Source organism: Zootoca vivipara, chromosome 2, assembly GCF_963506605.1.
Source record: "Zootoca vivipara chromosome 2, rZooViv1.1, whole genome shotgun sequence".
Lineage (NCBI taxonomy): Eukaryota > Metazoa > Chordata > Lepidosauria > Squamata > Lacertidae > Zootoca > Zootoca vivipara.
In genome coordinates, this window is record NC_083277.1 from 66060672 (window position 1) to 66083360 (window position 22689).

The 22689-nt window shown below is 40.5% G+C and overlaps 1 protein-coding gene across 4 annotated transcripts in view; it reads left to right on the top strand.

Annotated features, from left to right (window-relative positions):
* The window catches only part of KLHL3 (kelch like family member 3), a 183169-nt gene that overhangs the window by 20486 nt on the left and 139994 nt on the right, over nt 1-22689 (top strand). For 3 of the 4 annotated variants that reach the window (XR_009557143.1, XM_035105508.2, XM_035105506.2), the window contains 11 exons: nt 3438-3559; nt 7697-7859; nt 10663-10772; nt 13078-13194; nt 14374-14523; nt 16284-16401; nt 17251-17448; nt 17969-18109; nt 19683-19811; nt 20334-20474; nt 22170-22313. Coding sequence is in view for 3 of the 4 variants with exons in the window: in XM_035105508.2 (XP_034961399.2) it covers nt 3438-3559; nt 7697-7859; nt 10663-10772; nt 13078-13194; nt 14374-14523; nt 16284-16401; nt 17251-17448; nt 17969-18109; nt 19683-19811; nt 20334-20474; nt 22170-22313 (1533 nt within the window). In the remaining variant the exon portion in view is untranslated. The remainder of the gene's footprint in view (nt 1-3437; nt 3560-7696; nt 7860-10662; nt 10773-13077; nt 13195-14373; nt 14524-16283; nt 16402-17250; nt 17449-17968; nt 18110-19682; nt 19812-20333; nt 20475-22169; nt 22314-22689) is intronic. The other variant, XM_035105507.2, reaches the window with a different exon arrangement.

Consider the following 22689-nt stretch of genomic DNA (forward strand, 5'->3'; position numbering starts at 1 on the left):
CAAAACAAAAAACTTTATTCACTTTTTAAAAACATACATGGAAATAAGAAAAAAAAGACATGAACATAACCAACACAACTTAACAAAAATTTCAACGTAACAAAATCTCAAACATAAAAACATTCAAATAACAAAAATCTCAAACAAAAAGAAACAAACAAATATGAAATAAAATTGAATCCAAATCATATATGCATAAAGATAACATAACTTTAAATCATATATATAATAATAGTAAATAATAATAAACAAGAATAACAATATAACAGAAACATCCTGAGATTAAACAACACTAAAAAGCTTCATCCCACTGCCCTCACACCCCCTCCACCACTTGTGACTTCCAGCCTCTCCTATATACTGATTTATGTTTCCTTGATGTATTGCATACTTTATTCTGTTTTCCTTTTTTTCCTGCTTTTTTACTTTTTGTGCCCTTCATACCTCTGCTACAAGATTCGCTTTCTCTACCTGTTTCTTTAAATATAATTTGAATAATTACCAATCCTTCCCTGCTTTCTCTTCACTTAACCCTTTCAATATTCCCACTTTAACTGCTAACTTTTGATAATTTGTTAATTTGATTAGCCAATCTCCTTTACTCGGAACTTTTTTGCTTTTCCAATTTTTTGCGATTAAGAGTCTGTCGGCTACTGTTGCGTGCATCAATACACATCTGTCTCTTACTTTAATTTCTTCATTTAGCTTGCCCCAAAGGAATATTTCTGGCTCTTTTCTAAACGAATATTTAACTATCTTTTAAAATTCTTTATATATTTCATCCCAGAATTTTTTTAAAAAAATTTCAAAAAGGTAAGTTAAGTAATTTCTGGAGCCAAAAATGCCGTGGTAGATATCACCCAAAGAAGCAATACTTCAAGGACCGCCTCACCCCACATAAATCAATCCAGACGCTGTGATAATCATGTGAGATCCTTCTTTGTGTGCCTCCTCCATGAGAGGTCTGGAGGGTGGCAAAACAAGAGCAGGCCTTTTCCGCAGTGGCTCCCCATTTGTGGAATGCTCCCTCCAGGGAGTCTGGCTGGTTCCTCCTTTAGGTGCCAGGTGAAAAGATTCCTCTTCAACCAGGCGTTTGGCTGGTTAACATTCCATGGCCTTTTAAATGTGTTTGTGGGAGGGGTGGTGGTTATTGCTTTTGTCTGATTACATATTTTGTGTTATCATGTTGTATTTTTATGTTTTGAACTCCCTGTGATCTTCAGATGAAGGGTGGTTTACAAATTTAATAAATACTTAATGATGGTGATGAAATAATAATAATAATAATAATAATAATAATAATAATAATAAAAATAATAAAAAATACCATAGTTTAAAAATAGTTTAAAATAGTACGGCTTAACACTGTGTGTGCAAACCAGGCCAGTGATATTGGGCCAGACCACAACTGCCTTAGCTGCTCAGCATTTCCTGCACCTCTTTTTTCACTTTTAATTTTTGTAAAGTCAGCTTTCCAGTTCTTAAGGCTATTCAAGTTGAATGTAGTCACCACATGGGAATGTTTGCCCATTTCTTAAATATATAAGTGCCTCAGCAAGACACACAACTGTGACTGTTTTTGAACTTTTCCATGGTTGCTGTTATTTCAATTCTCATTACTAACTAGTAACATAGTGCTAGTTCGATGCTGAACTCCTGATGCTGTTCGACTGCAGCTCTCATCATGCCTGACCACTGGCTTTGCTGGCTGGGCTGATGGGATTTGGAACCCACAACACCTGCAAGGCACCATGTTGTCTGCCCTGTTTGTAAGAATAGAAGGTGTTCATTATACCCATCTGTCCATATATTGCTGCAATATGTTATCCCTAATTCATCTATGGAAGTAGATTATTTTGTCTTTTCTTACTGTCTTAAAAAGTTTTCACACTGAAATGGTGTTTGCATTGGTTTCCAAATGTTATGTGTATAGTTTACCCCCTCCCCATGGTTCCTCTCACATGGATGCACTAACCACTGCAAAATGAATGGAAAAGCCCCCCCCCCCCCCGGCCAGGTGAAAAAGAGAACTGGGCTCCTGCACCTTTAGTAATTGTGCAGAAAAGGGAAACAGCAGGTGTAGTTTGCACATCAGGCAAAACTTGCTGAAATTCCATCTTCTCTATGACTTTTAAAGGTACTGGAGCCCTGTCCTCTATTACACCTGATGACCCTATTAACTTGAAACAATAAATTACCCAATATTATAAACTAATGTGGCTTCAGAGGTACAGTATGATTTCTCAGCAAAGAAAATTATAATGATATTTAAAATGCAGTTTTATTTCAATCTTTTTTTAAAAAAAATAACACTTGGAATTTTGCAACATGAAAAAGTGCAGGGGATGGTATTTCTTAAAACAGACATGGCAAACCTTTGGGCCTCCAGAGCTTGTTGAACTTCAACTCCCATCAACCCCAGCCAGCATGGCTAGTGGTGAGTGATGGAAATTGTAGTGCAACAACATCTGGAGGGCCTCAGGGTCCCCATCACTACCTCAGAAGATGACTTCAGCCATGGAACACTGCAGGTTGGAGGAGTGCCTTCCCTACTCAAATGTCAATTGCCCTGGATCACTAGTGCAGGTGACCATCTGACCATGTCAGCAAATGTAGGGAATCCTTACCACTTGGTTAAGACAGGAGTAGAACTGTGAAGTTTGACAATATCATGCTAGTAGAATTTGTAATAGAAAGCTATTATTTGAATTTGCAACTTCCCTCATAATAACTTCTATTGTTTCTCACACATAACAAAGAGAAAAGCCATTCAAAAGTACATACATTTGGTACAACTTGCAGTGGACACAAGATATTCTGGCCTGTCCCTTATACAGACCTCCCATTTGAAGGCTATGTCACGGAATACAGACATGGAAGTACTTTCCAATGGAACGTACTACTGCAAAATGAATGCATGGGATCTTAAGATACATGCAAGTTACCAATTCCTTTCTTTTGTAGACAGGTTTTCTTCAAAGGAAGAGCAATCCTATTGAGTGAGTATAACGCTAGTAGCCTGTTCCTTTTAAGAATGTAGAAAAGGGAACAAAGAATATTTCTGTCTTTCTCCATGGAAGAGTATCAAACAGAGTCAGCTGCTTTAAAACATATTGTTAAAAAAAGAAAAGAAAATTGGCTTTTCAGTTATATGAACTGTAGCTATCTGTTCTCAAAGCTGTGCAGCAGTGATGCCTTAACTTGCCAAACAGATTTTTAAAAGTAATTTTGAAAGTGGGAATCATAGACTTGGGAGTATTTCTTAGACATCTAGAAATGGGATCACGGTTTAGAATGTGCTAAAAGTGTTTTTGTTTTTGTTAAGAGGGATAGGTAGAAATTTCTCCATGTGCTCAGTTGAACCTAAGGGTGAGTGTGTGTGGAAATAGAAACAGAAACCACATTTTGGGGGAATTATTTTTAAAATTGAATTTCAGGAGATATGACTGAAAGCAAAGCAAAGAAGATTGAGATCAAAGATGTTGATGGACTAACCTTAAGTAAGCTGATTGATTACATCTACACGGCTGAGATAGAGGTCACAGAAGAAAATGTTCAGGTGAGGAGAGCTTAAAGGTGCCTTTTTAGTGGTGGCTCCCTTCCTGGAGAGATCGATAAATTGAATTTTAAAAAATTATTTTCCAAGGCTTACCATGAGTGATATTTCTGCCTTTTCTTGTACGTAGTTTTTATGATGAACTTGCTTTAGTGTTTTACTTATGTAAGTTCCCTTCATAATTTTTCATTTTTAAAGGTGAGATGACTCCAATAATAAAATGACTCCAATAATAAAAGATTACCTAGGAATTGAAGTTAGAGATCTTTCAGGATGTGCTTGGAAATTAGGTCATATCACCATCATTACAACCATTATGTTCAGCAATAGAATTCTGCAATGTTTCTTTATAAAATTTAATTATGTTCTACACGTCTTCCCTAAAGAGGGCATCCTCTGGGTAGTAGGTCACATTGTAAATGAATAGCAAATTTGATGTTAAAGGTAGCTTTCTACACACACTTATTTAGGAGTAAATCTAATACGTGGGAAATACTGTGATTACACTGGTAGTAATTTTTTCTCCATTCCCCAGCTGTCTCTGCTTAGATTTAGTATTCTGGGGGCAAAAATATTATGCACTTAAAAGATTTTGTACAGCATTGGTGTAGAATAAGGAATCAGTAATGTTACACTACTGCAATTGTAGAGTGAGTGAGAATTTAAGAGCTTATATTCATGGTTTATCCAGGACAGGAATGGGGAAACTGTGGCCTCCCAGATGTTGGAAGTACCACTCCTATCATCCCTAACCATTTACCATGCTGATAGGAATAGTAGATCAACGTCAATAGTAGAACAGCAAGGTCTACATCCTTAGGGAACTACATCTTAAGGACCTGTTCACATGTCTTTATCAGAAGATTTTAAATTGGGGTAGCCAACTTGGTGCCCTACAGATGCTGTGGTCTACAATTCCTAACAGCCAGCTTGGCCAGTAGTTGGGGTGGTAGGAGTTGTAGTCTGAAGCATCTGGGAAGCACCATGTTGACTGCCCTATCTTCACATAACCCTCAGAGCCCTTTGAGTTTTTGGAATATATTAACCAAAGCTTAGTAAGAGAGCATGTGCGTTACATGCAGAAGGTTCCAGATTCAATCCATGGCATCTCCAGGGAGAGCTGGGAGAGACCCCTGCGTGAAACCTTGGAGATCCATCCACTGCTGGTCAATGTAGACATTACTGAGCTACATGTACTAATGGTCTGACTTGGGGTAAGGCAGTTTCTCATGTTCCTTGGTGGGTTATAAGAAGCTAGATGAATCTGAACTTGTAGATCATGGTGATCACTTAGATACAAGTTAAGCACCCTGGGTCAAAGCACTTTAACTTAAATCAATGGCAGTCTTCTGTGTTTTGATAGTTTGGATTTGGCCCTTGAAAAGTGATCTGGCTGAATGCTTTACTGATATAATTGTTGAAGTTCCTGAACTCTGTTTTAATGGACAGGCCTGCTGCTGAAAGATCATGTGGATTCACAAGTAATGCACTTAGATATTTGCACCATTGGATAATGCTGCTTGCCTGTCTTTCAGTATTTTTAGTGGAAACATTGCAGGCCAGTGCCACTTTGTCCCAGGGGGTTTCTGCTCTGCTATTTGATACACGTATTCCCAACCCAGTTTAATTTCTGTCACTGCTGAATAATTGTATCAAGTGCTGTAGAACAGCAGTCATTTGGCTCCAGACATTTATATAACAATTTAGAATGTTTGAAGAATTTCACATTCCGTATATAAGCAATCTGTGGAATTTTAAAAGGAAATTAATTATTATTGTTCTCATTTTTTTGGGGGGGGGGGAAGGAATGGCAAAGCCAGGGGCAATGGTCTCATTCAGACATCACAACCAAGGATGTTGGCACCATTCCTTGTGCGCTCACACATTCCTTCTCTTTGTTTGGTTCTCAGTAACTAGTTTGCCATTTTATAAGAATATAACGCAAACTATGGTTATTGTAGTATGCCATAGTTTTTCTTTTTCTTTTCTTCTTTCTATTTTCATTTAATTAGGCATGAATAGAAATATTACATCATCATAATCAAAACTTTATTATGGTCATAGACCACCATAAGAAATATTCCAGAATCCTAGTATGATCTGTGGTTTCCAATCCTTGTTTGGATGCAAACTGTGATTTGTAGTTAACCATAGTTTATCTGATTTGTATGCCATGGAACATTATAGTTGTTATATGCTTGTTTGAAAGCCCTTTAAATCATAGGGTTGCTTCTGGCTCTACAATTCTATCTGGGCCAACTCCCTGCAATGCAGGCCACTTAGTGTTTAAAGGTCTCAAAGTGGCCTGCAATATAAAACAATAACACTGTATGATAGAAACAGATAAAAACAGGTGTTCAATAATAACAGGGTCCAGTGTTGTGGATCAGGGAAGACCTGGTTTGAGACATAGTTCTCACAAGCTGGGAAGTGAGGAAGGGAATTGGAATGCACAAGAAGAGGAGGGTAAGTATGAGCCTGAAGTATTGCCCTGGTAGGCAATCTAGGCCATCTTTGTAGCAAGAAACAGGGCTATGTGGTTCACAGATAATTAGCATAGATGTGAATTTGCCCTTTACTTGGAACTGTTGCTATAAAACTACACTGAAACTTGAAACTTTTATCATATTAGTGGAATTCCAATACACCGAAGCAGTTCTAGTTGCTGGAAAAAAGAAACAGTTGTTATTAGTTTCCTTTTGCTAATTTAAGTTAATCTGTGCTAGGAATCAAAAGTGTTTGGGAACCAGAGACCATAGCTTAATTAATTTCTGTGTTTTATTGTTGCCTGTTGGGGGTTAGCATTCTCTGAAAAAGTTACTGATTTGTAATATTCCTGTGTGATCCAGCTGGGTTGGATTTTTCTTGCTGGAATAGTACAGTGAATGCACCCCAGGGCACGTTGCAGTTTTACTACTGTTCTTTTGGGATGAAGTGTGTTGAGGCAGTGGATGAACACAGTTTTCTTCTTGCCAACACAGTGTAATGGCAAGGTAAGTCTTTAACGATATTTGTCATGCTTTTCTAGATCATTCCTTGGAGACCTGCTTATGAGTTTGCTTGATTCCAACAGAGTAAATGCATATTTAGCAGTGAGGGAAAGAGTGACATTAATACTGTTTAGCTTTTAAAGGGGCCTTGCCTTTTAAAAATGGCTTTTTCGTTGCTAGAGCTGGTGAGGAGTCTTCTTGGCAGATAAACAAATGTAAGTGCCCCAGGCCATCTTCTCAATCTGCCTTCATTCAGTATTGTAGATATCATTGGCATCACCAGAATGTCACATACAGATATGATTCTTTCAGCAGTATGAGCCCTTTGGATATACTAACAGTTTGCTGCCTGTAATGGAAAATGATTCACGGTGAAGTGATGTACCAGTGCTGTTCATAAAGAAGTGTTTTTTTGTGGAGATGTAAAGTTTCTGTGGTGACTGGCTTTGACCTTGAGGACCACGCTCTTTTTATTCATGATTGGCAAGAGGGCTGTAGCTACCATACATGTTAAGTTATTGCTCATTACAATGACTGTATATAATTTCTCCTGAGGGTAGAGGCTGTATCAGCTTTGTAATGTATGTTCTGTGGAGAGCATGGCTTGTAAAATACATGCAGGGCAATATCATGTAGCCCTTTATACACCATATGGAAGCCCTGTACACTTACAGTGTGGTATGAAAACAACAAATGGGGAATGTGGCCTGAACATAGTGGTAAAATCAAAATCCTGTGAAGAATGAGGTAATGAGCAATGATTTATTCAGTGGGGGATAATTTCAAAATGCAGAAGTAAAAATAGCACAGTATATTCTTCTAAGTTCTTTTTTAAGAACACCACCTACTCTATATACTAATCTTTATGAGAAATCCTGTAATTTTAGGTAGATTTGCTATGACGTACATATCAGAACTATTAATTCTGTCCCACATCTTCATTGCCTTTGAACGGAAAGGGAGATATCAAAAGGATGACTTGCCTGCATGAGATCTCTCTCTTTTTGGTTATGTGTGGTCTGTCTTCTGACTTTGAAATGGCTTCGTTGTCTCTTCCTCAACTGTGTTGTAGCAAGTTCTAACAGAATATTTACCCAAGAAGGCAAAGTATAGTCGTTCATTCTCTGCCATTTTTTCCTCTGCCTTTCAGGTTTTGTTGCCAGCAGCCAGCCTATTACAGCTAATGGATGTTCGACAAAACTGTTGTGACTTTCTTCAATCTCAGCTCCATCCCACAAATTGCCTTGGTATTCGCGCCTTTGCAGATGTGCATACTTGCACTGAACTATTGCAACAGGCCAACGCCTATGCAGGTGATCAAACACGCCTCCAAGTTCTCTCTTGTTTTGAAATATAAAGATACTGATGCCTGGAGGACAATTTCCTGCTTGCTTCCTCATAAGCAAAGAATGAGGGAGGAGGCAGAGAATCAGATGATTGAATCTACTTAAAAGGGTAGAAATACTTAGAATTTTTTACATTTCATTTTGTCATGCTTCCAGTTTTGTACTGAGATGCAACTGCATTTTCTATGTTACTAAAGCCATAGTTTGATGTACCTGCTCATCCTGGACTTTATACTGCCTTTGGTAGCATACATGATGGATACAGGAGGACTGCACCAGCAATGTTATGTGTCCCCTACCCTCTATTATTTGGAAATGTTACTGATTTTCAAAATGTTACTGATTTTCAAAATATGATTTGGATCTATGCCCAGTAGGCAGGACAGAAATACAGAACCCAGGAACATCTCTTGGCTGTCTGTTAAATTTTTGATAGCCTTCTGATAAAGTGTTTCCAACACATATGTTTAAAATTCCTTACAGTGAAGCAGGCTCTTGCTGTCTGAGACTTTAGACCTACTTTCAGTTAACCGCCTTCACAGTAACATTTGCAGTTGTGCTTAGAAACACAGTGATTAGAAAATGGCAGGTGTTAAATAAGATAGCCACTTAATGCAGCACCAGAAATAGATGAAATGAGTAACTGCAAAAGAGGGCATGGGAGAACACAGTCATTAATTTTTTTTCATATGCATACCTGTATATCTGTTGATGTATATGTACATATATATATATATGTACATATGCATATCTGTATATGTACAGATGCAAATTTAGAAATTATTACTATAATTTAAATAGAAATACAGTGTATTTCTTCATAACGAGGAAGATGGTGACAAGTGTTCCTGCTCTGCATCCAGGCACCAACAATTGATGGGCAACTTCAAGGTCTCGCCATTCTCTTTTATTTAAATCAGACTTGGACCAGGCCATTCTTCAAATAAAGGACTGTCCTCTGACAACCCTTCAGATACAGGACAGGCCTCTAGGACAGCGTTTCTCAACCGCTGTTCCGCGGTACACTAGTGTGCCGCCAGACGCTGGCTGGTGTGCCGGGACATGCCGCGGCGAGAAGGGCAATTTGCTGCCTTGTCACATGCCGCCGGCCTTGGGCAGCCCCCCCCCAAAAAAAGAGAGAGAAGAGGCCAGGCGCTGTAGGGCGCTCCGAGCGCTCGGCACTTTGGAGCGCTCCGCTCTGCAGCCGCCGGCCTTGGGCAGCCCCCCACCAAAAAAAAAGAAGAAGAAGAGGCTAGGCGCTGCAGGGCGCTCCGAGCGCTTAGCGCTTCAGAGCGCTCCGCTCTGCAGCCGCCGGCCTTGGGCAGCCCCCCACCAAAAAAAAAAGAAGAAGAAGAGGCTAGGCGCTGCAGGGCGCTCCGAGCGCTTGGCGCTTCAGAGCGCTCCGCTCTGCAGCCGCCGGCCTTGGGCAGCAAAAAAGAAAAGAAAAGAGGCCAGGCGCTGCAGGGCGCTCCGAGCGCTCGCCGTTTCGGAGCGCTCCGCTCTGCAGCCGCCGGTTCCAGGCACCGAGGCGGCAGGCCTCGGGCAGCCCCCCCCAAAAGAAGAGGCCAGGCGCTGCAGGGTGCTCCGCACGCTCCCTCCTGCTACAGCAGCCGGTTCCTCTGGCTGGCTGGGGCGCTCGGTGGTCTCGCTCTACAGGGCATGGAGGTATGTCTTATAGAGGTGGTGTGCCTCGTGTTTTTTTTCACGGAACAAGTGTGCCGTGGCCCAAAAAAGGTTGAGAAACACTGCTCTAGGAAGTAGTACAAATATAGCCAAATTACTTGCAAATCCAGATAAAACCTTTTCAGTCACTTGCTTGCAGCATAATAAGCGAAGGAGAAACTGGTGTCTGGGACAAATGGCTCACTCTTCAAGGTTTGATTTTTAGAATTGTTTAATCTTTAACCAGGCAAGTATTGCATTCAGTTTAGATCTGGCTGTTAGGTAATTATAAGAGCTGTTTTTGTTGTTTTATTGGCCTTCATGCGCCCTTTTACTTCAGCATCCTATGTAATGTTAATGAAAAGTCGTTCAAAAAATGCTATCCAAGTTCTTTGGCTATACATTAACTGGGTTGAACAAAATATCTGCATGTTAAAAGTAAGACGGAGCAGATGAGTTCACTTACTAGAAAAAAAATTCACCTTTGAAAAAGTGACTTAAAGCAAATGACATGTTCCTGCTAAGTATAAGTTTCTGCATTTGCAAAATTATTATCACACTCCTACATTTCTACCCTAAAGGGTGGCCTGTAGACCAGTGTATTATGCATGGTTTGGCTGAGATTTGTGTCTGCAAGGGCCACCTGCTGGCAAATAGAGGGATGACATTGTCAATAGCTAATAGAGAACTCCACCTCTGTAGCAGGCAGCTTCCCGGGCTATTACAGGCAACTCTGATTGCTTCTGCCCATAGGAAAGCTGCCTTATACTGAGGCAGGGCCGCTGGTCCATATAACTCAGAATTGCCAATACTTATGAGAGCACTGTTTCAGACAGGAGTGACCTTTGGCAAGCAATGTATGTGCTCTACCCCAAGGTATGGGCTTGTTGTTTTTGAATACAGAGATTCATATGCACAACAGCAGACTGTGCTTAGCACTGCGGCTGTGGAGTTGTCCCTCTTTCCTTGCTTGTGGCAATTCTGTGCAGGCTATGTCATTGTTCTTATTATTTCACAACATAAAATTGCAATATAATTTACTGCTTCTAGTCCCTTCTTTAGACTCATTATAACCTTCATTTTCTCAACTTTTGGTTGTTTTGAACAGAGCAGCATTTTCCTGAAGTGATGCTTGGTGAAGAATTCCTTAGCCTTAGCCTAGACCAAGTTTGCAGTTTGATATCAAGTGACAAACTAACCGTTTCATCAGAAGAAAAGGTTTGGCCTGCTGCACAGTCTGTAATGCAGAAATATAACAATATTGCAGTGTTTTCAGGAAAAGAATGACAAAATATATGGGCACTAGAAGCAGATAGTCTACAATATTTTCAGAAATTGACACATTTTTAAAACATTTAAGGTGGTGCTTCATTGGGGGAACTGTGTGTTTCTAGAGCAACAGTGGAGAACCTGTGGGCTCCAGATGTTGTTGGACTATGTCTCCCATTGTCCTTGACCACTGGCTGTGCTGGCTGGGGCTAATGGGAATCCAGCAGTATCTGGAGGGTCCCTGGTTTAGAAAGTGCTGTCTTGAATCTAGACAGTCAAACAAGCATGCTGAACCACCCGTCACTCAGGGCTCTATAGGAAAAAGCATTTTAAGCATAGTTAAATAAGCTTCATGCAATTACTCAAACTTTCTGATACAGTGGTACCTCGGGCTACAAACACTTCAGGTTACAGACTCCGCTAACCTGGAAGTAGTACCTCGGGTTAAGGACTTTACCTCAGGATGAGAACAGAAATTGTGTGGCGGCAGCGGCAGCAGAAGGTCCCATTAGCTAAAGTGGTACCTCAGGTTAAGAACAGTTTCAGGTTAAGAACAGACGTCCGGAGCGAATTCAGTTCGTAACCAGAGGTACCACTGTATTGATCACTCTTATTTGGAGGTAAGCAGTGAGGGCTGCTGTATACATTGGCCCCTTCCCACATGCTAAATGTTATTGTTTAGTCGTTTAGTCGTGTCCGACTCTTCGTGACCCCATGGACCAGAGCACGCCAGGCACTCCTGTCTTCCACAGTTTGGTCAAACTCATGTTCGTAGCTTCAAGAACACTGTCCAACCATCTCATCCTCTGTCGTCCCCTTCTCCTTGTGGCCTCAATCTTTCCCAACATCAGGGTCTTTTCCAGGGAGTCTTCTCTTCTCATGAGGTGGCCAAAGTGATCCTTCATGGATCACTGCCTTGTCGTGGCGAATGAATGAACTGTGTTGCATTAGCATGCTACTATATAGACAGATAAACGCTTCAGTGTCAGAAGTAAAATAAAAATAAAAGCCTCTTACCTTCCTGTCTGTTTTTAATGATTTTGGAAATAGTTTTAAATGTTTATTTTATTTCACTTGCACACTGATCTCTTTTCAAAGAGCTTGCATTTCCAGGCAGGTTACACTTCAGCAGGACTAAATCACCTGCCTTTAGTATAACTCTGGTGCAAGTGCAAGACAGCAAATTGAGCAATAGTTTAAAATGAAGTGAGTATGGTACTTTTAAAAAATAAAATAAAAATCTCCCTTTAATAGCTTGTTCCAAATTTAATTTGCCCCATGATATATTAGCTTTAATTTGTACATATTTGTGATTAAAAGCCTCTGCTTCTTGTGGTCAAGAGCAAAGGTGGAATTCTGGAAAGGGTAAAATGTGTAAATTAAAGGAATGTGATATCTGGTAACCCAGCAAGGTTATGACTGTTGAACCCTAAGGAAAGATTTGATGCAGATGAAGTCACAGAGCACCTAAATGCAGCTAAGTATCTTGTGCTGCAGTGGGGAAAGGAAGGACAGTGCTTCAGCAGCCACTAATTAGGTTGAAGGGGTGAGAAGATACACAGGTCAAAGTTCCCAATTCTAAAACAGAGTTAAATGAGCAATTAATTAACCTTCTGTAGATAGTACAGCAAGCCAAATAGAATGCAATTAGTGCCACTTTAAATTTAATGCCCCAACCCTAATTTACATTGGCCAGACGATACGGTTTTTTAAAAGTGCCAACGCATTTAAGTGCACAAATGCCATCACCACTTAAGTCCCAAAGTCCCAGCTGGCCTATGCGTTCCATTACATGGTAAGTCATCAGAACATCCTTTCTCTTGAATGTTCCTTCTCATGCCCATGAGTATTTTAAATGTTTTCAGTTGGGAGGTTCATGTCATGAAAGACTCTCTCATTGAAACACATATTTCAAGTTGTCTGACATTGGACTTAGCTCAACAAAAACCAGCATTTAAGTTGTGCAGTACTTATATTCATGGCATTAGATAGTCTTTGTGGTTGAGATTGTACAGTAGACATTTAATACAAAGTTTGTTTGACCCTTCAGAATGCAGAAAACCATACAATCACAATAAAATAAGCCAGTTTTGATTCTTTTTAAATCCATCTTTTTATCATATCTCCTTGCTTTTGAAAATACCTTTAGTTGGTTTTTCCAGACCTATTTCATTACTTGCTGAACCTCTGCTTGAGGTTGGATTTAATGGTTTATGTCCCTTTTTAAAGACAGATGTTTTATTGCTCTTTCCAGGTGTTTGAAGCTGTCATTTCTTGGATAAATTATGAGAAAGAGTCTCGCTTGGAACACATGGCTAAGTTGATGGAACATGTCCGCCTCCCTCTCTTGCCCAGGGATTACCTTGTACAGGTTAGTGTTCTTCTAGTATCTACAGCACTAAAACTTTAATAACATACGCTTGGGCTGCTTGTTTGTGGCTTGCCATCAATCAAAGGGACCTTGGATAGCCTTCATAATTATGTGTTCCATCCTAGCAGATAAACATGTTCTGAATCTCCTTTTCACTTGAAGGTTCTGCTGGGCAGAGAATGAGAGCTAACCTTGTCCATAAAAACTGGTGCAATGTAAAGCTGTCACTTCTGTGTCCTGATATTATAGAAATTTGGGGTATTTGTCTTTAGCAGATAGATTGCTGAGCTTGCTTCACTGATAGATCAAGTGGGGAAGCACTGGAGAAAAGTGCTGCCAGTTTAAATGAAGATGGCCATTCTCTTTGTTTAATATCTACATGCGGTTGCACACTATAGTTATTTCCAAGTTTTCCTTTTCACAGAACTGTTTCTTTTCCTTTTTAAAAAAAGATTTCAAATTTTTAAAAAGGAATGTGGGGATTGGAGCAGCTGACACACAAGCATGCATATCTCCTTGTCGTTTCATGACTGCTGGTTTCTGAAGTTGTGTGAATGTTTTGATTCCTTAAAATACCATGTCTGGAACTGCTAGTGCAAATTAATCTTAGTCACAGTTCAATTATGCAGCTAAACATTCAAAACACAGCCTTTTGCATTGTTTACTTCTAAAGGAGAAGGAGCCCTATGCATTTGTGGAGCTCTGTCTTTTCTGGATTGTGACTTGAGCCCCAAACATGAGGTTTTGGATTGCTGCCTGTGTGTGTGTGTGTGTGTGTGTGTGTGTGTGTGAGAGAGAGAGAGAGAGAGAGAGAGAGAGAGATCTCAAAGCTTTGGTCTCCCAAGTTATAAGATCCCATAGTTCCTTGTCTTCTGGAGCTTGTATTAAGCAGTGTTGTAAATATTTTAAGATGGGATTGCTGTAGTTATGCACTAATCAAAACATTTATACTAAGCTTGCACAGTTTAACACAAAACAAGCATTACTGCGCAGTTGAAGTAGATAATATTGTAGTGAGTGAAATAGGGGAATGGGATAATGATGTGGAAGAATCAGTTTGGGGTTTAATTTGTACTGCTACACTGAAATCATGAATGAGCATTACACCAGCCTGCTAGTGGCACTTTTTAAGAAGTCTGATAATAGCCATTGTACTAATATCTTTGTTGGCATCTTCAGACAGTTGAAGAAGAAGCTTTAATCAAGAACAATAACACATGTAAAGATTTCCTTATTGAGGCCATGAAATATCACTTGCTTCCTCTGGATCAACGGCAGTTGATAAAGAATCCTAGAACAAAACCAAGGACCCCAGTCAGTCTGCCAAAGGTAATCTATTTTTTCTTGCTGAAATACCTAAGATGATGGTCACATGCCCCCTTTACATGGATGGCCATATACACAGTGGTTAGAGTTGCATGATGATTCCCCCTTGAAGGAGGATTGGGTGTATGCAGATATATCTGCACACAATGATCATTTCCCTTTTGCATACGGTACATGAATGTCCATTAAATTGTCAGCATGTTGGAAAGAGACTTCCCACTTTGACCTGGGTAAATGTTTCAACTTTGCTGAAGTTCCTATACATGGTAATGAATAGGCACATTTTTTTTATTTTTTTGCTGGGGCATATGTGTATCAACCCATAGAAGATGTATATTAGCAAACCAACAGTCTTCTTACATCATTGCTAGAATAATTTCTTACCAAACAGAGAAACGTTGCGGTTTCATATTTTGACAACTACTGCTACTCCTATTCGAGTTTTTCTATTAAAGCTGGTTCAAAACCCATTAACATCAGCCACTGTTCCATAAACTTGACTCTGCCACACTACTGCATGGAGAAATGCCAGTCAGAGGCATTGTGTGATTTTCATGGTGCAAAGGCAGCAAAAAGGGAAAGGTTGCTCTGTTAGAGTATGCTGTTATATCCCAGATGGTGTTGGGATGTTGGGTTAAAGTGGTGCCCAAAGCAAACAGCCAGTAAAGGAGCACTATGGTTTTAGTATGTGCATGTGTTTTGAAACCTTTGCCATTTTGAATGCAGCTAGGTTTATGCACACATACACTGTGTGTGTGTGTGTGCAGTGTTTTTTTCTGTGGGGATGCAGGGTTATGCTTATGCTTAAACATTTTATGGATCTAAGTTTGGCCTCATTGAGGGCAGTACTTCAATATGAGTAGGAAAATTGTTGTTGTTGTTTAGTCGTGTCTGACTCTTCATGACCTCTGGAGCAGAGCACGCCAGGCACTCCTGTCTTCCACTGCCTCCGGCAGTTTGGTCAAACTCATGTTGGTAGCTTCGAGAACACTGTCCAACCATCTCGTCCTCTGTCATCCCCTTCTCCTTGTGCCCTCAATCTTTCCCAACATCAGGGTCTTTTCCAGGGAGTCTTCTTTTCTAATGAGGTGGCCAATGTATTGGAGCGTCAGCTTCAGGATCTGTCCTTCCAGTGAGCGCTCAGGGCCCAGAGATGCATTTTAAATAAAAGGACACATTCTACTCATGTAAAAACATGCTGATTCCTGGACTGTCTGCGGGCTGGATTGAGAAGGCGACGGGCCTTAGGTTGTCTTACCCCCTGATCTAAGCAAACACAGAGCCATTAAATGCTTGTTCAAGTAATTCCCCCCCCCAAAGTATCATGGTAATTATAATCTCCCTTTGTTAAAACTAGTCTCTCTTGATACTAAGCACCATCAGCATTTCCGTTGTTCTTAGAATTTTCATATCATTGCTAGGCTGTTATCACATGCTTTTATTAAAATGTAGCTCTTCTGGGATCTGAACTAATTACCTTTTGCAAAGGAAGCTAGATAATCTGTGAAAGCTAGAGTACATAGGCTTTGCCCAAAGGCTGCAATCAGTATTTTATCCAGTAATGTATTGACTGTACTGCCAAGTTCAATATCATGCAAATGCCAACCTCTGATGCATCTGAAGCAAAATGTTCTTTTTTTTCTTGAATGAGTTCTCACATAGCTGATGGTGTCCTATTGCCATTGAATGCCCCAAATAATCTCAAGGATTTCTGTTTGCTGTTGAAAATGCTCTAATGATAACTTTCCTCCCTTCCTACCAAGGTAATGATGGTGGTTGGTGGGCAAGCACCTAAAGCCATTCGGAGTGTAGAGTGTTACGATTTTGAGGAGGAGCGATGGGATCAAGTTGCTGAACTTCCTTCTCGGAGATGTAGAGCAGGTAAATATTTTCTCTTTAAAAAAAATAGCCTCAATCATAATCCCAAAAATTATTTAGGGTAGATTTTATATATTCAGTTGAATTTTAGGCTATACAGTAAAACATTAGAGTTAGCCCTTCTCTGTTAACAGATCCAGGCTCTCTTGGATGAGACTGATTTTCTAGATCCATTTCAGTTGGTGTTTAGGCCTGGTTTTGGCATGGAACATACCTCTGTCACCCTGTCGGGAGAGAGACGGGAGTGCAACCCATTGATTCTGCTTGATCTCTCAGCAGCTTTTACTATGTTAGTTGTGTCTGGCAGGCAGTTATGCTTGTTTTGACAGAACAATCTCCTCAGTGCTATGCTGAATTCCATCCAGTAATAACAGTCTCATGTACTCCAGCAGCCAGCGAGAGTCATTTCACATATCAGTACTTTTGTGTAAGCTGAACATACATAGCATGAGTGCAACAAATGTGATTTCAGATATTGTGCTCTATTCCCCTTGTTTGAGCGTACATTTGTTGGCAAACCCAGCCTTTTTTATGTAATGTATGAAATAGTGAAATGCTTCACTATGGTAATGGTGCCATGTGAGCCCATAACATTTGAAAGCTTGCTTTTCCCATGGATCAGACCTATTGAATAGAGAGATTCCATGCCAGTGCCAGGCTTACCCTCTCATAGGCCTGATTCATGAAACAAGCAGCATTCAAACTTTACAGATTCCATATGTAGTTGTCACCACACTGGAATATTGCTTGGTGACCTTCCTGAACTTCTGGAAGGAAAAAGTGAAAGAAAATAATTGTCCTATAGGCATGACCTGCCTCCCATTTTTCTGTCTCCCAATTTGTTTTTAACAGGGGTGGTATTCATGGCAGGCAAAGTCTATGCTGTGGGAGGTTTTAATGGCTCTTTACGAGTCCGAACAGTAGATGTATATGATGGAGTGAAAGACTTGTGGACGTCAATAGCCAGCATGCAAGAAAGACGAAGCACTTTAGGGGCAGCTGTGCTAAATGAACTCCTCTATGCTGTTGGTGGATTTGATGGAAGCACAGGTAGGTTGCTGAACAAACAAAACTGGGTGAATGCTGTTCATATCTTCGCTCTTAAACACTTTACAAGAACTGTAGAACTTCCTTTGAATTCAGTGCTCCTGATGCTACATTTCAAATCCTCTTCTTTATAAAACAACAAAACAAAAACCTTTGTTACAATCTGTTTTATTATGTCCTGGCGTAGTTTTCTGCAGTGGATGGAAGAAATCCTTGGGTGGGTTGTAATTCCCAGTCATTTTTTCAATGCATGGTTGTTGAGTAATCACAAGTGATGAGAACTGGGGTGGTATTTTGAGATATAGATTCTCAGTGCAAAATTATTAGTATTGGGTTTAGCATCCAGTTCCTGATCCTGAAGTAGTCTCAACCTGCTTCCTTTCCCCTTTTTGTCTTGTAAAGATTAATACAAGAGTATTGTCTGGAAAAATTAAGTCAGGATGGTAACTGTGACAACAGAGGGATTATACTCTGCTAAATTAAGGATGTAGAAAACGTGCCTTAATATTATTTTCAAAAATAGGTCTTGCATCTGTGGAAGCATATAACTATAAGACCAATGAGTGGTTTTTTGTGGCACCTATGAACACAAGAAGAAGCAGCGTTGGAGTTGGGGTCGTGGAAGGTAAAGACAGCAAACTGCTGCATTGGCCGCATCAGCACAGTTAAGTGTGATATCCTAGCAGCAAGCACTTTTTCAAAGACAAAAAATTCAGGCAGTTAACATTGTCAGACTACACTGCATTTTCCAAAAATCACTCTCCCATCTTGAATGGGAACAGGCTGAGTACAGTAGTGACTGAGACATGTTTAGTTGTTAAGTTGTGGGGTTCTCTCCCCCCCCTTCTCTACTGTGTTGGGAAGGTTATCTTAGTGTTTTGCCATCTGGCCTGGTAGGTATCAAGGCACTGGGAGGAGGGACAAAACCTAGTCCGTCTACTCTGCATCACATAATACATCATCTGTAATAAAAAGTGATACTGAGTATGCCTCACCTGCAAAATCACTGAACTCTGTAAGTTTCAGGGACGTCAATCTCACAGTTCTGCCTAGGTCCTAAACCAGGAGTCAGGAATATTTTTCAGCCCAATGCCAAGCGCCGCCGTCGCATTCTCATTTTTTTTTGGGGGGGGCGTATGATGCTGGTAGGTTGGGCAATAGATGTGTCCCTTAACCTTTGCACAGCAGACTACGTTCCATAATTTTCTTCTTACACCCCCATATCTCTCCATCCAGGCAAGCAAGAGGCATTGTCACAGCTTAAGGAAAAATTCCACCTTGGCAAATGCATTTTAGGTGGACTCAGAGTAGGGTTAGCAGCAGATGTGAGCTTGGAAGAGTCCTTGAGTCCCTGGACCCCAGATTCCCCCCTCCTGGCTTACACTGGTTTTCCTTGTGCCTCTTGATATGATTCGCCAACCAGAGTGGCTGGGGAAACCCAGATGGGTGGGGTATAAAATTATTATTATTATTATTATTATTATTATTATTATTATTCACGATTCACAATTTAATGAATGGAGTGAGAGCTACTTCGTTACACTCAGTGTGAAGAGAACTGGAAGGACTATCAATGGCTCTTTCCGTGGCTCTGTGTCTCCATCTTGTGGGAAGTAGATGTTTCACATCTTCTGAAGCGGGGAGATATGCAAGGTGTGTCAGGAATTTGGGAGTTTTTTCACACTCTGTAAGTTCTGACAATGATTTTAAACCTCCTTGTTTCTGTGCCCTCAGAGACGTCATCCCAACTATCCTTACCTAAATATTTCCCCCGCTAATTGGTTCTCTGTATTTCACTGTGGACGCTTGGTATAACGCTTTCCCTATTTCCAGAGGTTTTTTGTTGGATTTTTAAATACGGATGGCCGAAAAGGTCTTCTCCCCAAATGAAATTTTGGTAGAAATAGCAGGGTTTTAAAGACGTTTGCACTGGATCCGGGAGAAGTACATTCTCACCCGTTTTGTAACATGGCAAATAATGGAACAACCTTCTGCAGCGAACTATCCTTGAGAACATCTCACTTAGCAAGTGTTTGTTGATCTGAGCATTTGGTATACATGATGAGGGTCAACTGAAACATGTTATACGTACAGGTATTTATCAAGCTAGTAGGCGGCTATCACAAAAGGATTGTGTAATTTACATGATACAAATGATCAATGATGAAATGTTCTGAAGTGCTAATATTGCCAACTGCTCCTGTTGATGTTCAGTGCTGCAAATTAATTTTTTCTAGGTAAACTCTATGCTGTTGGTGGTTACGACGGAGCATCACGTCAGTGCCTTAGTACTGTAGAACAGTATAATCCAGCTACAAATGAGTGGGCATATGTGTCGGATATGAGTACTCGCCGCAGTGGTGCAGGTATCTTACTGTGCTGTTTTTCCTCCTTGTGTAGTTGTCACAGCTAAATCTCTCAACAGTACCTAAGTTTGTTACAAGAGCTCTTGAAAATAGTACCATTTTCCTGGCAATGTGTGCTAAGACTAATGATACAGTATTGTCATACTGTTCTCAAATGCTAGGCCTGTAATCGTAGTATAAGGGGAGGCCCGTGCAGGATTGGGGGCAGGCCAGGTACACTTGCTCCAGGCCTCGGAGGGCTAAGTTGGCTGTGGGGGCCCACCAGGGACCGGCTACTTTTCTGTTTGTGTTCATAACTTTATTCTAACAAGACTTCTGCCCCGGATCTTAGGCATTCTCTGCAAGGGCCTTTATAAGGGTATGAATTGTCTTTCTGCAAGGGATTCCAGTGTTTGGACATGTGAGGAGAACTCCTACTTTAAATATTTAGCTCACCTTTATGATGGGGTTGTTGAATGAAACAGCCGCTTAGAAGTAACTTGTGCTCTGAAGCTCTGAGTTGCTGCCCTCTTGTTTTTGCAGGTGTTGGTGTACTTAGTGGACAGTTGTATGCTACTGGGGGACATGATGGCCCTTTGGTGAGGAAAAGTGTGGAAGTATATGATCCTGGAACAAATACGTGGAAACAAGTGGCAGATATGAATATGTGTAGAAGAAATGCAGGTATTTATTTTGTTATTTCCTCCAAGCAACCACAGCACGCTTATATATATTGCCCTTCAGGTGTAAGCAACCTCTCAAAGAAGCTTACAGTAATACTGAAACAAAAACATCAGTTTTATGAAGCTGTATCTTGCTGTTTTAGGTATTTAAAATTAAATCTCCATACTTTATAAGTAGGGACCCAGGTGGTGCTGTGGTTAAACCACAGAGCCTAGAGCTTGCTGATCAGAAGGTCGGCGGTTCGAATCCCTGTGACGGGGTGAGCTCCCGTTGCTTGGTCCCAGCTCCTGCCAACCTAGCAGTTCGAAAGCACGTCAAAATGCAAGTAGATAAATAGGAACCACTACAGCGGGAAGGTAAACGGCGTTTCCATGTGCTGCTCTGGTTTGCCAGAAGCGGCTTTGTCATGCTGGCCACATGACCTGGAAGCTATACGCCGGCTCTCTCGGCCAATAATGCGAGATGAGCGCGCAACCCCAGAGTCGGTCACGACTGGACCTAATGGTCAGGGGTCCCTTTACCTTTACCTTTACTTTATAAGACAGGAAGGCTTGAAGGTGCATGTGTTTTATGCATCTGTATCTGTAGTGAGTAACAAGGAATATGGAATCTAGCAGAGGGAGATTATGAATTCCAAAACGTCTGTTTTCTTTACAAGAACATTTTTCTTGCTCTCATGACTTCACCAAGAACATTCAAATATGGAGCAGATTTTGTCATCTGATCAGAAAGCATAGAAATCAAAGGGTATTTCATTTATGGTCAGAAGGCTGAGCCTTTTATACCCTGCACAGCTCCTAATCCCCTATCCTTGCTGTTCCTGCTGCTCAATCCTTGAATTGTGCCCAGTGCTTTAAACAGGGTTGCAAATGGAGCCAATTTGGTTCATTTTTCATTTGTTACAAAGCAAATTCCAACAGGAAAAAGGTCTTTGTTATCTATATGCCAGTCGCTAGCTGCTTTATAACTGGTGTTGCTTAGGAGTTCTGTGAAACAAGAAAAATCAGTGTAGTTCTTAAATCAGTGGTTAAAATGAGTGCTGTTTTAAAAAGGTTCATTCTGCCATCTTGTTTCAAAATGGTGTACAATTGTCTCCAAACATAGATGGAAACCTCATTGATCTCAGGAACAGTCATGCAAAATTTGGTTACGATATCTAAAGAGATGTCCAAATACATAATAAATTCAGGGATGCTTTTTCCAGATGTCCTCTTGGTGCTATCTCCAAATATCCCTCATGTTATTTTCCCAAAATCCCTTTTATGGATACTGGAGTGTTCTGGGGAAGGGGAAATGGCAACTGCCTGTACGCAGCTGACAGGAAAAAACAAATTAACCCCCTATCCCCACTAAACTCCCTCATTGATGTGAGTTATGAAGTGAATGTGATAACATTGAATAAATCATGTGCTTATTAACAAAAATGAATGGAATAATGAGTGACTTTTTTTGCACATCCCTAAATATTAAAAAAAAACAAACCTCTTACCTTGCCACAAGAACAGCTTATGAAAATTAATGATACATTCTGAGTACAATTAGAATGCACAATTTCAGTGTCGATGGTTCATACTTTGGGGTTTCCTGAAGGATCTGGAGTGAATCCAGCCTGAATGCTAGAGTTCCTTCCCCCACCATGCCACAACCATGTAAATTTTAAAATAACTTAAAATAACACATTTTTTTCCTCCATAGGTGTGTGTTCAGTGAACGGTCTTCTCTATGTGGTTGGAGGAGATGATGGCTCTTGCAATTTGGCATCTGTAGAATACTATAATCCTGTCACTGATAAATGGACATTATTACCAACAAACATGAGCACTGGAAGAAGTTATGCAGGTAAGCAGTACATTGAACCAGGTGGAAGCAGAAGGATGGGCTGGATGAATCCGCATTTCTCAAATCTCTGCTGTGATTCTTGGCAGGGTTAGCAACGCTTTTTCCTGGTAGAGAAATTTCACTCATAAAAGGAACCTGGGTCTTTAAAATGCTACTGATTGGCATGCAGAAATCCAACAGATGACATTTCCCCATCTCTGATGTCCATCTGGCAAAGATGCATCTGTTTAAATTCTGCCTGCTGTGTGGCCATTACAGGCAAGAGAGTCTCTGGTCAGAAAAGAGTCGGTACCCCAAGTGTTAGTATCTTGAGCTTTCTATAAGTCCCAGTGCAAGTAAAAGGTTACTCCAAAAATCATCTGCATGGTGGCCCATC